This window comes from Ranitomeya variabilis, chromosome 7 (assembly GCF_051348905.1).
Source record: "Ranitomeya variabilis isolate aRanVar5 chromosome 7, aRanVar5.hap1, whole genome shotgun sequence".
NCBI classification, from domain to species: Eukaryota; Metazoa; Chordata; class Amphibia; order Anura; family Dendrobatidae; genus Ranitomeya; species Ranitomeya variabilis.
Genome location: NC_135238.1, coordinates 31,121,522 through 31,135,989, shown reverse-complemented (window position 1 = coordinate 31,135,989; position 14,468 = coordinate 31,121,522). Strand labels below are relative to the sequence as shown.

At 47.8% G+C, this 14,468-nt stretch overlaps 1 protein-coding gene across 4 annotated transcripts in view; it reads left to right on the top strand.

Annotated features, from left to right (window-relative positions):
- The first annotated feature begins 96 nt into the window (after positions 1 to 96).
- BRAT1 (BRCA1 associated ATM activator 1) overlaps positions 97 to 14,468 on the top strand; it is a 39,272-nt gene continuing 24,900 nt past the window's right edge. The window contains exons 1-6 of one of the 4 annotated variants that reach the window (XM_077274750.1): positions 97 to 137; positions 911 to 1,045; positions 1,557 to 1,711; positions 4,712 to 4,856; positions 5,584 to 5,953; positions 6,317 to 6,436. In XM_077274750.1, coding sequence (XP_077130865.1) covers positions 919 to 1,045; positions 1,557 to 1,711; positions 4,712 to 4,856; positions 5,584 to 5,953; positions 6,317 to 6,436 — 917 coding nt within the window. In that variant the 5' untranslated portion in view covers positions 97 to 137; positions 911 to 918. Of the gene's footprint in view, positions 190 to 910; positions 1,101 to 1,556; positions 1,712 to 4,711; positions 4,857 to 5,583; positions 5,954 to 6,316; positions 6,437 to 14,468 lie in introns of all 4 variants that reach the window. The other 3 variants (XM_077274752.1, XM_077274749.1, XM_077274751.1) reach the window with 3 other exon arrangements.

Below are 14,468 nucleotides of genomic sequence, written 5' to 3'. Positions count from 1 at the left end.
TAGTTGCCAGTATTTACGAAGTTGCCGTTTCCCAATGCGCGCTACTGTTTTGCCCATATTAAAGATGGCCGCCGGGTTTCCCATGCGGCTGGAAAATGACGTCATATCACCGCGACTTCCAGAATCTTCTGCACGCTGTAGGTTGGAAGCTGTGTATATTCTAGCTGTCGCTCCGCGGGGAGGGCTGTGGTGAGCTGACACCTCCATAGTGTTCAGTATGGCAGGCCTCGGTATTAGGGAAAGGGCGCTGTTGCCCATAGCAACCAGTCAGACTGCTACTTTCCAATGCATGTTGGTTGCTACGGGTAACTGTCCCTGCACTGCACATATACACGTGGCTACAGTGATGCATTGTGGGAGTTAAGAGGCTAATGACACCGTTAGGGCCGGCATTTATGGTCACCTCTCAGATCAGGAGGAAGGTCTGAGGGCATGGCGGACGCCGGCCGGCCAATAGCCATGGTCTCCAGCCTGCCCTAGAATTGGGGGCATGCTGAATACCCTGCATGCGATCCATAGGTGCCACCATAAGTGCCGCTTCCTGCACCAATCGGCAGCACAGGGAACATTATCCCTGCAGTGGCAAATCACACGTCTCACCGCTGCGCCATTCAGTCTCTATGGGGCTGCCGGAGAAAGCGGAGCTCAGCGCCATAAGGAATGAATGGAGCAGTAGGCGGACTTGTGCATCGGGATAGAAGCAGTGGTCCCAGTGATCGGACCCCCACCAATATTATAGATAGTGATGACTTGTTTCCACCGGACCACCTTTTAAAAGGAATGCTTTGTGCCAAACTGGTTACCTGTGACTTGCTGGCTGCAGGGCGAGAGCCATCAACAATGGACAGTGCAGTTTTGTAGCCGTGTACAGTTAACGCATATAAATCAGAATATGTTGTATTTTCTGCAGGAGTCACTATGGACGCGGAGTGTTCGCAGCTGCTGCCCCACGTCTGCAGAGTCCTGGTTGACAACAGGCAGCTGATGACCGATGACTCCATCTATGAGAAACTGCTGGACTGGTTTAAGGGCCTTCTGGGGACAGGTAACGGCCATCTCTTTATGGCTGAATGTCAGCATCGGCGACTTGCAATTGTCTAGTAAGTCAATTTCACCAGTTTGCAATTTTTTTAAGCCTACCCTTATAGCGGTTATTGATTCACAGTGAATGACTGCATGGCAGGTACAGGTAATGCACATGGATCTAGAGCGCTGCTTCACCTGTGCTTGATGCATGTCCAAAAACCGCAGCAACTCATACCGATGGGCAATAAAGGGGGCACCTAACTAACTCTTCGATATTCATATAGCGTAACAGAAGATATGAATGATGGATCCTCTAATGGAACAACCCTTTTAATGTGACCCCAGTGTCTCATGGTTCATTTCCCACTGAGGTCGGGGATGCAGTATGAGACTGAGCAATCTGATTAATTCATTAGTTAATTCAACTCTTTGTCTATTTTTTTTATTCTAGAATTGATATTATCTGTTATTAAACTTCAGTATCACATGCTATTATATAATGTCTGATGTGCCTTCTCTCTGTTTTAAAGTTTCTGCGGAGCACCTGTTGAATGAGAATCCATGTATTCCAGGACTCTTCCATCAGGTTCTGAGTATAGAAGAAGCAGACCACAGCCTCCTGGCCTTTTCTGTGAGACTGGTTGGAGTCTTGGCAGCTCAGGAAGGAGGATTTAAATATCTCATGGTGAGCAGACTTTTCTCTCTTCCTTCAGAAGAGGATATTTGCATATTTATATTTGCAGATGAGCAATGCATGGCCTATAAGTCTCCTTACGCGAGCTTGGGACTTTCACACAAGGAAAAATATTCCCACTTAGACCTTCAGAGGATTTTTACCCAGCCCAAACAGATCTCCTACTTTGCACTGAGGAGGAGCAATATCCCAAAATAAGAGTCTGCAAATGGAAATTGTGGTTTTGGATTCCTATTTTAAGTCATGTCGCAAGGTTTGTTAGAGGGTCGATATTGACTTTTAGGGTATGTTTCCACGTTCAGGAAACGCTGCGTGTTTGGCGCTGCGTAGAGCCGCAGCGTCAAACACGCAGCGTCCAGATGTTACAGCATAGTGGAGGGGATTTCATGAAATCCCGTCTCCACTATGCATTAAAAGACACATGCGGCAGACCCGCGGAAACGGACATGCGGCGCGTCTTTTCAGAACGCAGCATGTCCTTACAATGCAGAAACAACGCAAGGACAATGCAGGTGACCTGCCAGTAACCTCAGGTGCAGATTTGGTCAGGATTTTACCTGCGTAAAATCCTGACCAAATCCTGATGCAATCCTGAACATGGACACATACCCTAATGGTGGCTACATCCAATAAGTGGCTCTAAAGTTTCTTCTCAAGAGACTACTTGCATATTTAAGTTGGCAGAAGAGCATTGCCTGGGCCTGTAAACACCGGCTTGGCACTCTCTGCAAGGGAAAACATGTCCTCTATGAATAGGAGTTTTCCTGATGGAAATCATCATTGCTCACAGGATTTCTGAATGCGGGATCCCATGATCCAAGCACAGCAACAGGGTCCTGCGTTCCCCCTATGATTAGAGCAGTATTGTACATGTTTGACCACAGCTCCATTCTCTGTCTATGAGAGCAGGGATCACACATGTACTACTTATTCCATAGAAGTGCAGAATGGTGGTCACACATGTGCACTACTGTTCATTCATACAGGTAACACAGGACCCCCAAAAATCATACAGTTATCACCGATGACTTACTTCTGGGGTAACACCTTGTATTGGAATATGTCACCTCTTTTTCAGTTGGCTATATCTGGAACCACATATGTGAGGATGGCCATACAGAGACACATTATACATATGGCGCAGGGTCTGATCTTTGTCTTTTGTTAACAAACAGGCTTCCATATAGCCTTACATATTATTTCTTAGCAGGCCATCCCCCCCCCCAGTCATCATTAGACTCATACAGTCATGGCCAAAAGTATTGACACCCCTGCAATTCTGTCAGATAATACTCAGTTTCTTCCTGAAAATGATTGCAATCACAAATTCTTTGGTATTATTATCTTCATTTAATTTCTCTTAAATGAAAAAAACACAAAAGATAATGAAGCAAAAAGCAAAACATTGATCATTTCACACAAAACTCCAAAAATAGGCCAGAGAAAAGTATTGGCACCCTCAGCCTAATACTTGGTTGCACAACCTTTTGCCAAAATAACTGCGACCAACCGCTTCCGGTAACCATCAATGAGTTTCTTACAATGCTCTGCTGGAATTTTAGACCATTCTTCTTTGGCAAACTGCTCCAGGTCCCTGATATTTGAAGGGTGCCTTCTCCAAACTGCCATTTTTAGATCTCTCCACAGGTGTTCAATGGATTCAGGTCTGGACTCATTGATGGCCACCTTAGAAGTCTCCAGTGTTTTCTCGCAAACCATTTTCTAGTGCTTTTTGAAGTGTGTTTTGGGTCATTGTCCGGCTGGAAGACCCTTGACTTCTGAGGGAGACCCAGCTTTCTCCCACTGGGCCCTACATTATGCTGCAAAATTTGTTGGTAGTCTTCAGACTTCATAATGCCATGCACACGGTCAAGCAGTCCAGTGCCAGAGGCAGCAAAGCAACCCCAAAACATCAGGGAACCTCCGCCATGTTTGACTGTAGGGACCGTGTTCTTTTCTTTGAATGCCTCTTTTTTTTCTCATGTAAACTCCATGTTGATGCCTTTGCCCAAAAAGCTCTACTTTTGTCTCATCTGACCAGAGAACATTCTTCCAAAACGTTTTAGGCTTTTTCAGGTAAGTTTTGGCAAACTCCAGACTGGCTTTTTTATGTCTCGGGGTAAGAAGTGGGGTCTTCCTGGGTCTCCTACCATGCAGTCCCTTTTTATTCAGGCACCGACGGATAGTACTGGTTGACACTGTTGTACCCTCGGACTGCAGGGCAGCTTGAACTTGTTTGGATGTTAGTCGAGGTTCTTTATCCAACATCCGGTACAATCTTGCGTTGAAATCTCTTGTCAATTTTTCTTTTCCGTCCACATCTAGGGAGGTTAGCCACAGTGCCATGGGCTTTAAACTTCTTGATGACACTGTGCACGGTAGACACAGGAACATTCAGGTCTTTGGAGATGGACTTGTAGTCTTGAGATTGCTCATGCTTCCTCACAATTTGGTTTCTCAAGTCCTCAGACAGTTCTTTGGTCTTCTTTCTTTTCTTCATGCTCAATGTGGTACACACAAGGACACAGGACAGAGGTTGAGTCAACTTTAATCCATGTCAACTGGCTGCAAGTGTGATTTAGTTATTGCCAACACCTGTTAGGTGCCACAGGTAAGTTACAGGTGCTGTTAATTACACTAATTAGAGAAGCATCACATGATTTTTCGAACAGTGTCAATACTTTTGTCCACCCCCTTTTTTTATGTTTGGTGTGGAATTATATCCAATTTGGCTTTAGAACAATTCTTTTTGTGTTTTTTCATTTAAGACAAATTTAAATGAAGATAATAATACCAAATAATTTGTGTTTGCAATCATTTTCAGGAAGAAACTAAGTATTATCTGACAGAATTGCAGGGGTGTCAATACTTTTGGCCATGACTGTACAAGTGGCATATGGCCTAGCTGAGAATAAAGTGATGATGTTATGGCAGTCCACGGATTGTCTGTGCGACACTCTTGTCCGCTTAGTTCTTTTCTGTTTCTTCCAGTCTGATGATGTTATACCCGAGATGTATGGAGAGTGTATCTACACCAATGGTACATGGAAGGATGCATCCATCAGGAGAGCGTGGATACAAGGCCTGCTCAGTATGGTACAGCACCAAGAAGCGTTATGTTTTCTGCAGACACGGGGTACGGGCATTTAAAAAAAAAACAAAACAACTTACTGTAATCTTTTTTATGAAGTGCTTCTGTTTTTTCCTATTGGAAATTTATGAATTAAATCCCAATTTAGTGTCACCGTTCCTACACAATCTACAAACACGGACAGGGCAGTGTATGAATATTCTTCTTACCATCCAGCTGACAATGGTGATTGTAAAACCCAGTCATAAATTAATGTCACAATTCATAAATTGTCAGGAATAATAACAGGGGAATGACAGACTTTATTAGATGGGGGGATTCTGTTAGGCTAAGTTCAGACTACCATCATTTTGGTCCTTGTACTGTCTGTGTGTGGCGATGTTAGTCTATGAGCTAGTGCACACGGGCTGTTTTTCACATAGACCTCAGGTCTGCGTGGAACGATTGACGCATCTGCTAGCTCCTGCACCCACAAACACGCGGAGCCTGACATATCCACAATTTTCAGATGTGATTGGTCCGCAAAGTTCAGTGTCTGTCTGCAATCGGCTTTAGTCAGAGCAGAGAACCTCTAATAGACCGGGCCCCTCCATCTGGTGCTTTCTCCCAGACATGCGTCACTCTGCCCCCACTAACCTCTACTCACTTGTCGGAAATGTGCCGGGGCCATGGAAGAACTTCAAAAAATTAAGTTGTGAAAAAAGTTGTAACCATGTGTGAAACTTTTTATATATTTTCCTTTGGTGTTTTTTTTTTCTCTCGTCTTTCCCAGGAATATTAGAGACCATGTTGGACCTTCTGATGGACTCCAGCCTGTTTGTAGCATCTGCAGTCAATGATCTTATAGCCCATGTTTTTTTCACATTTGTAAAGCTGACGGGTCTTTCACACATCGGCCAAGTATCGGATCTTCCTGCGGTGGCCCTGAGGATCCTTGTTCACTTAGAGAAGCTACTAACCTCTGGCGTTTCTCAGTCAGTCACTCGGTCACTAAAGGCTCTGTCTACCATCTTCAGAGACTGCACTGACACAATGGCCCGAGTCCTCTGGTCACGAATAGCAGAACTGATCACTTCTCTCCTGAAGCAGAAGCCTATTCATGATACGCCTCATCTAGAGGAACTGCTGCTTGCTGTGACCCGGTAAGTACAAAAATAAGGATATGGTGTTATAATAATCCTATGAAGATCTATGTGTATCCATGGTAACAGACTACAAACAAGTCTTCAGTAGTCTGATATTGCCATCACATTGCTATTCATCTGTCTCCACTTCCTCCCGACCTGAACAGAAGTAGTGGACGGATGGAAAGGAGTGTGACTGCAGGATCAGACCACAATGACCTCTAGATCAGCATAGGGGCTGTATACACCGAACGGTAGCAGGTCTGTAACACTGTTTGTAAAAACTGTTATTAGCAGTTCATGAATGACTGAGAAATATTTTTTGGATAAAGATGGTGACACTTTAGCTCTGAACGTTCACAGTGTTATTTATTGATCTAGATTTTCAATTCTGTGCAATCCTGAGTGCAGTCTCTGGGTGACCATGAAGCAGGCGCTGAAAAGTCTAAGTCCATTACAGTCCGGGTCGCTGGCATTTGGTATTTTGAAGTTCAAGACCTGGTAACCATTGTTCAGTTACTTCTTTGTATCACTAATATTCATCATGCATATATTGTGAATATGACCGTTACCCTGCTATCTATCTCTCTCTCTCTCTTTCTCTCTCTCTCTCTCTCTCTCTCTCTCTCTCTATCTATCTCTATCTATCTATCTATCTTTGAAGTTAAAAAAAAACTAAAAAGGAAAAATCTCAATGTTGAGAAGTATATATAGGAGGAGGCTAAGTCCTGGATGGGAGGTATGTGTCAAAGAGGTGGCTAGCCTCAGTGATGTAAGTCCCAGAGGTCAAGGCTCCGGCAATAATAGGTAATCTTGGGTTAAATCCTAGTACTACAGGTCCTGATCACATGCACCTAAATAGCTATGACAAGCACCAGGCCCTGTGTTCACTGGTCAGTCAGTTGGGGGAAGCTGAGCAGAGTGGGTTGCGTAGGAGCAGCAGAGATACAAAGCAAGAATCTCTCTAGGAAAAGTCTGCACCAAACTGCAAGTATCACTGGTTGTTATGGACAATAGCTGTTTAGTGTGACCGAACTGGGACTAGCTCAGTGTTGTCTGAGTATCCAGGGTCTGTATTGTTTATTTGGCAGATGGACAAGGCTAAGGATTTTATGATCATGGATTTGTCATTGGTGCTGTGCAACCTGTGGAAATGACCCCTTCATGACCTTGGGATTTTCCGTTTTTCCGTGTTTGTTTTTTGCTCCCCTTCTTCCCAGAGCCATAACTTATTTATTTTTCCGTCAATTTGGCCATGTGAGGGGCTTATTTTTTGCGAAACAAGTTGTACTTTTGAACAACATCATTGGTTTTAGCATGTCGTGTACTAGAAAACGGGAAACAAATTCCAAGTGCGGTGAAATTGCAAAAAAGTGCAATCCCACACTTGTTTTGTGATTGGCTTTTTTCTCTATCGCCTCTCATTGGGGGACACAGGAACCATGGGTGTATGCTGCTGCCACTAGGAGGCTGACACTATGCAAATAAAAAAAGTTAGCTCCTCCTCTGCAGTGTACACCCCACCGACAGGAAGTAGGATATTCAGTTTAGCTTAGTGTCAGTAGGAGGTGGACACGGGTCTTTCACTAGACCCTTATCTACCTCAATGTGCGTTGTTTCTTTTCAGATTTTCCGGAGGGATACAGGGTGAACAGTCACACCTGTAGTCCCACAAGGCGGACTATGAGTACGGCGTGTACTGCCACCCCGTATCCTCATAGATCCCTCTCCAGGACCAAGAGCCTAGCACACAAGCGTGCTCAGAACTCCGGTCCTGGCTCCGTCCCCCACCCACTCGCCCACCAGGGCCTGTCGGTTGGAGGAGACGAGGACGTCCATCACAGCTCCCTGGACGTCTCATTCCCCTCAGGTTAGTAGCGGACGACGTGGGATGTTTAGGTGAGTATTTTCCCTCTATTCCCCAGATCTTTCCCTGCCCACCCTCACAGTGTGGGGGAATAGAAGTTCCTAAAGGCGCGCTGCACGACCCTCTATGGCGGCACTGATCTTATTTTAATAGGGATCCCAGGGGCCTAGACGAGCTTATCTCGCGCGGTGGAGGGCCGCGCTTCCCCCTTACCTATCCCCTTCATCCCTGCGGCCGCAATGTCACCCATTGCAGGGGCACCTCTTCCCCCTGCGGCTGCAATACATGGCAGGCGGCCGTCCTGTGCCTGCGCAGCGGCCTTGGCAGGTTGCCGCGCTACTTCCTACGGGCTTCGGCGCTGCGAGGCGGCGTCTCCTCCTTTTCCGGCAGGGCCGGCCTCTAATTTAGGTCCCGGCTTCTGCCGGGGCCTACTTCCGGTACTGCGCTCCTCCACTTCCGTTTTTTTTCGGGCGGGCTTTCTCCCGCCCGACAATTTAGTTACTCCCCGCCCACCGCCGCCATCTTGGTGCTCCCGGGCCCATGACTTCTACGCCGCTGCTTGGCGCCACATCGCAGCAGGGCGCACGTTCCAGCGCCCTTTCAGCGGTCATTCATCCAGACTGCAGCCGGGTCCTTTTTCTCCCAGCACAGGCGGGGTCCCCTGCATCCTCCTTAGGTTGCCGTCCCATCGCTGGTGCCCTGATGCCGGTCGCAGCTACAGCCGGGAGCAGCCTACAGGACTCTACTATTACTGTGAGTAATGCTGCTATGCAGTCTATTACTTCCCTCTCCTGTTCCCCTAACCTTCGGGCATCATTTAGTGGGTCTGCTCCCAGGCCTATCCTATAAGGAGAGCGTCCCCGTCCTCCTGCTTCCTCTTGTCAGCTGCAGCAACTCCCTGTCCAGGAGTCCCTACCAAGGGTGAGACCGAGACCCATGATTACCCTGGGTGGGCTTTCCTTCTGTCTCAGTCTGGGGCGGACCTCACCAGGATGTCACGACTTTGTGTCCGTGACTGACCGCAATTGCTAGTGGGTCACAGGATTCTCCGTCCAGCCTTGTTCAACTCAGGCCACAAGAAGGGATACAGGGTGATCAGTCACACCTGTAATCCCACATTATGGACTATGAGTACGGCATGTACCGCCACCCCGTATCCTCATTGTTCTGACAGCAGGACCATGATCCTAGCACACAAGCGTGCTTAGAGGTTCGGTCCCAGCTCCATTCCCCACCCACTCGCCCTCCAGAGCCTGTCGGTTGGAGGAGACGAGGACGTCCACCATCAGCCCCATGGACGTCTGACAACTTTTTCCCGCTCCATCTTGCCCTCTGGTCTGGAGCGGTGAGATCCCTCTTCCTGATCCTCCTCTCTCTCTAGAGAGAAACGGGCTTCCTTGGTCATGTTTGCAGAGGAAGTTTCAGATGCGATCAACCAGACCCTAAGCATCATGGATACCTCTACGGAACCCGCGGCATAGGCGGTTTTCGTTTAGACGGTCTAACCACCTTCCAAGGTCTTTGCCCCACACACTGAATTTGTAGTGGTACTTACCAGGGGAAATGCGAACCATACCAGATGCTTTCAGACAGGGAAGTATCTCTGCATCCTATATTCCTCCTCTCCTGAGCTCATCGCTAACTGGACTGATTCCTCGGCAATTCTGGACTCGTCAGTTCCCAGACTGTCTACCAACTTGGCATGGGTTCAAAGGATACAATTATAGTTCCGCTGGATAAATTAGCCTTTGAAACGGCTGCTTCTACTTTGTGCCTCGGCCATTGCCTCTACCTGGGTTTCAGGGACCATAGATAGATGGACTAAACAGCCTTGTAAGAGCACCCCGGCTGGAGCTCCTCCCGGGGAGCTACCTGTCCGGACGGATCAAATTTCCTACGCAGGGATATATTTGGTATCTGCCTCCTTAGATGCGCGGCTTGTGCAGCTCACACGTCCAGCAATATGGTGGCCATCTGACGCAGCAGGCTGACTTGTCTTCAAGAAGTCGCTTACTGGCCTCCCCTTCCAGGGGGCGTCTCTTTGGCTACACGCTGGAACAAATTATTAATGATGCCACGGGAGGCACGAGTTCCCTTTGTCCTTTCGCTGTTTTGTGGCTTCGGAAGATTCCTCTAGCTATCACAGACCGCGATCTCGTCTGGCTAGAGTAAAGGCTTTCTTTACGCCTATCCCTTCCCGGCGTTCCCGCAACTCCCATGGTTGGTCCACCAGGCCTAGACCTGGCAGCTCTTCCTCGGCATAACTAGTGCCAACGGCCCAGCGTTTCTTCCAGTTTGGGCGGGCATCTCCTGTTTTTTTCAGGGATGTTTGGCTGGCTTCGGTGGAGGACGCTTAGATCAGGGAGGTGGTATCCTCCAGATACAAGATACGGTTCGCTTCGCGGCCCGGAATTGCTTCTTTCTTTGTTCGGAGGTTATTGTTTCCGTTCCATAGCAGGTACGCTTCACAGGTTTCTCTTCAAACCTGCTTGTAGTGCCGAAGAAGAGCGGCGCTGTTCGACCCATTCTGTCTCTGAAGTTAGTCAACAGAAGGTTCCGCCTGCGGCATTTCAGGATGAAGTTCCTCTGTTTAGTCCTGGCTTCCATGGATCTACAGGAATTCCTGTGCTCCATGGATATCAATGATGCTTTGCTCCATGTCCTGATTTTCCTTGAGGATCAGGGGCCTAGTGTGCATTCCATACCTTGAAGTCCTCCTTATCAAGCCTCAGGCCCAGAAGAGTCTGTCCATTGTCCTCGACTCCCGGTCCCGTTTCTGGTGGCTGGCCAATAGATCAAAGTCTTGTCTTGTTCCGAGTCAGCGTCTCGTCCTCTTAGGCATGTTGTTCGACACCGCCGGGGGTTTTTCTTCTTGAGAAGCGGGCAATTCTCCATACGGAGTTCGCTCTCTGCAGGGCCCTCGGCTGCATCCCTTCCGTTCAGCTACGACGTTCCTGTGATGCATGGTGACAGCTCCGTAAGCGTTCTCTTTTGCGCTGTTCCACTTGAGACCAATTCAGCAGCCCATTCCTCAGTTGGACACGTCTGTACTGTCTCTGGATCCTCCAATCCGACCGATTCTAATAGCCTCTCAACTGGGGGCTGTCATCCCCTCTCATTCCCCAGGTCCGGTCCTACCAAGGCAGGTGGTGACGACGGTCACCAGCCTTCCCGGCTGGGGGCGTTTTCTCACCATCCGTCATTGAAGGGGGCGTTGGTCGGAGCAAGAGTCCTCTCCGCCAATCGATACCCTTGAGATAGGGGCCTTTCTTCTATCCCTGAGTCTCTGGGAAAGGCTTCTCAGAGGTCTGCCAGTCAGAATCCAGACGTCCAATGCCTCAACTGTGGCTTATGTCAATCGCCAGGGAGGGAATCTGTCTCTTGGCAATGGCGGAGGTATCCAATATCCTCCTCTGGGCAGAGGTGACGGTTTCTGCACTATCAGCAGTGCATATCCCCGGTGTGGATTACTAGGCCGCAGTGTTTTCTCTGCCATGACGGCCTTGCGGCAGGACAGGTGTTCCTGCTTCAAGAGGTCTTCCTTCAAATTTGCCTTTGATGAGGAACTCCGGACACGGATCTCCTGGCGGCCCCACTGCTTAGGAAGGTTCCACCGTTTGTTTCCAAGTCTGCGATCCTCTTGTTGTGGATACCGATTCTTTGACCATTCCTGGGTCGCAATTTGTACTTCCCTTTCTTCCCAGGCTGTTGGAGAGCAATGTGGAGGGAGTGCCGGTCATTCTGACTGCACCACATTGGTCCAGAAGGTTCTGGTTCGCTGAGATCGTCCATCTCCTCACAGACTCTCACTGGAGGCTCCCAGTCTGGTCAGATCTTCTGTACCAGGGACCCATCTGCCGCAGAGTTCTTGGTAGCTCAAGTTAACAGCTTTGCTGTTGAAACCTTCCATTTTGGCTATTCTCTCTAGGCAGAACTTGATGCTGGTCTTGCCCTTAGTTCTCTGAAGGGTCAGATAGCAACCCTTTCCATCCCTTTTCTGAAGTCCCTTTCAGAGGTCCTTAGCTACTGGCTATCACGGTACAAAGATTTATATATGTCCCGTTCTCAGATCAGAACCTTTCTTCAAGGAGTGGCGCATGCGGCTCTCCCGTTCCAGACTTCTGCGGATCCCCGGGACCTCAATCTTGTTCTGGAGGCTCAGTGGGGTTCCCCCCCCTTGAACCTCCCCATGAGGCCTCACTGTCTGTTCTGTCCCGCAAGGTGGCGTTTCTGGTGACTTTCACCTCCATTAGGCGCGCCTCTGAGTTGGTGGCTCTCTCCTGTCTTCCCATTTCTTGGTTCTTCACCAGGATAAGGTAGTTTTTACGGCCTTCGTCGCCTTTTCTTCCCAGGGCGGTGTCCTCCTTTTACTTAAATAAGATCGTCCTTCCCACCTTTGTCCTGCTCTGGGGCGTTCGCTGAACAGGCTAGACCTGGTCATGGCAGTGAGGATCTATTTGTCTAGGACCGCCTTCTTTAGGAAGATGGACTGCCTTTTTGACGTTCCAGACGGTACGCCAAGAGGCCTGCCGGCCTCCTAGGTTATGATTGTTCTCTGGATCAGATCTGCTATTCTGGAGGCTCACTGGGTCAAGAACAGAGTGCTTCCTCCTGGTATTAAGACTCACTCTGCCCCGGGCAATGGGCGCCTCCTGGGCAATACACCATGGGGCATCCGCCCTACAACTTTGCTGGGCGGTAACCTGGTGTTCCGTTACCTCTTTTTCCAAAGGTTATAAGCTCCATATCTGCGCTTCGACCGTTACCAGCCTAGGCGGAAGGATCTTGCAGGCGGCAGTGGTGATTCCTCCGACCTGAATGGAGTTTTTCTGCTGTTCCCACCCCAGGGACTGCTTTGGGACGTCCCATGGTTCCTGTGTCCCCCAATGAGAGGCGATAGAGAAAACAGGATTTTTGGTTGCTTACCGTAAAATCGGTTTCTCGGAGCCTTCATTGGGGGACACAGCACCCTCCCAAGTTGAACAGCTCTGTTTATTGTGTTATACTGTTAACGTTTGTGTTCTTTGAACGCTCTTTGAGTGTTTGAAACTGTTAGACTGTAAAGCGCTGCTTAAGTTTGTTGGCGCTATATAAATAAAGATTATTATTATTATTATTATTATTATATTATTATGCTTTCTCGTTTACACGTTGCTTCTCCTACTGCTTTCTCACTAACTGAATATCCTACTTCCTGTCGGTGGGGTGTACACTGCAGAGGAGGAGCTAATTTTTTTATTTGCATAGTGTCAGCCTCCTAGTGGCAGCAGCATACACCCATGGTTCCTGTGTCCCCCAATGAAGGCTCCGAGAAACAGATTTTACGGTAAGCAACCAAAAATCCTGTTTTTACTAGGTTCACTAAATGCTAAAACTGACCTGCCTTTATGATTCTCCAGGTCATTACGAGTTCATAGACACCTAACATGACTAGGTTCTCTTTTATCTAAGTGGTGAAAAAAATGCCAAACTTTGCTAAACAAAGAGAAAAAAAATTGTGCCATTTTCCGATACCCCGTAGCATCTCCATTTTTCATGATCTGGGGTCGGGTGAGGGCTTATTTTTTGCGTGCTGAGCTGGCGTTTTTAATGATACCATTTCGGTGCAGATACGTTCTTTTGATCGCCCGTTATTGCATTTTAATTCAATGTTGCAGTGACCCAAAAACGTAATTCTGGTGTTTCTAAAAAAAAATTTCTCGCTACGCCATTTGGCTTTCAGGTTAATGTTTTTTTTTATTGATAGATCGGGCGATTATGAACGTGGTGATACCAAATATGTGTAGGTTTGATATATTTTTTTTTTTATTGATTTATTTTGAATGGGGCAAAAGGGGGGTGATTTAAACTTTTTATATATATTTTTTTTTTTCTAACTTTTGCCATACTGCAATAGCCATGGGAGGGTAAAAGCTGGCACCACTTGATTGGCTCAGCTACATAGCAGCCATCATCAGATCGCTGCTATCAGCAGAAATGCAGGTGTGCTCTGAGCGCCGACCACAGGGTGGCGCTCACAGCAGGCCAGCATCAGTAACCATAGAGGTCTCAAGGACCTCTATTGTTACCATTCTGATGCATCGCTGACCCTTGATCATGTGACGGGGTCGGCGATGCGCTCATTTCCGGCCGCCCGTCTGGAAACGCCGGTTAAATGCTGCTGTCAGCGTTTGACAGCGGCATTCAACTAGTTAATAGCGGCGGGTGAATCACAATTTCACCACCGCTATTGCGTGCACATATCAGCTGTTCAAAACAGCTGATATGTCCCGGCTTTGATGTGGGCTCACCGCCGGAGCCCGCATCAAAGCAGGGGAGCTGACCTCGGACGTACTATCCCGTCCGAGGTCAGAAAGGGGTTAAACACTATTTAGTTTTGGTGTAAAAACCCTGTGGCTTTGTGTTTCTAGCAGCAACTCAAAAGCATGAATCCCTAATAAATATATGTGTAAAGAAACATGTGGGAAAGAAACTCAGAATATGTAGATTCCTTTTTCCCCCTTATTACTCCTATGGCAGCTTCATACCCCCTTGGCATTGTCTCCAGCAGCTTCATCAGGTCGTCACCTGGAATGGCTTCCAACAGTCTGGAAGGAGTTTCCAGAATTGCTGAGTATTTGTTTCTGCCTTTGCCTTCATTCTGCGTCCAATCCTTGTGAAACCATC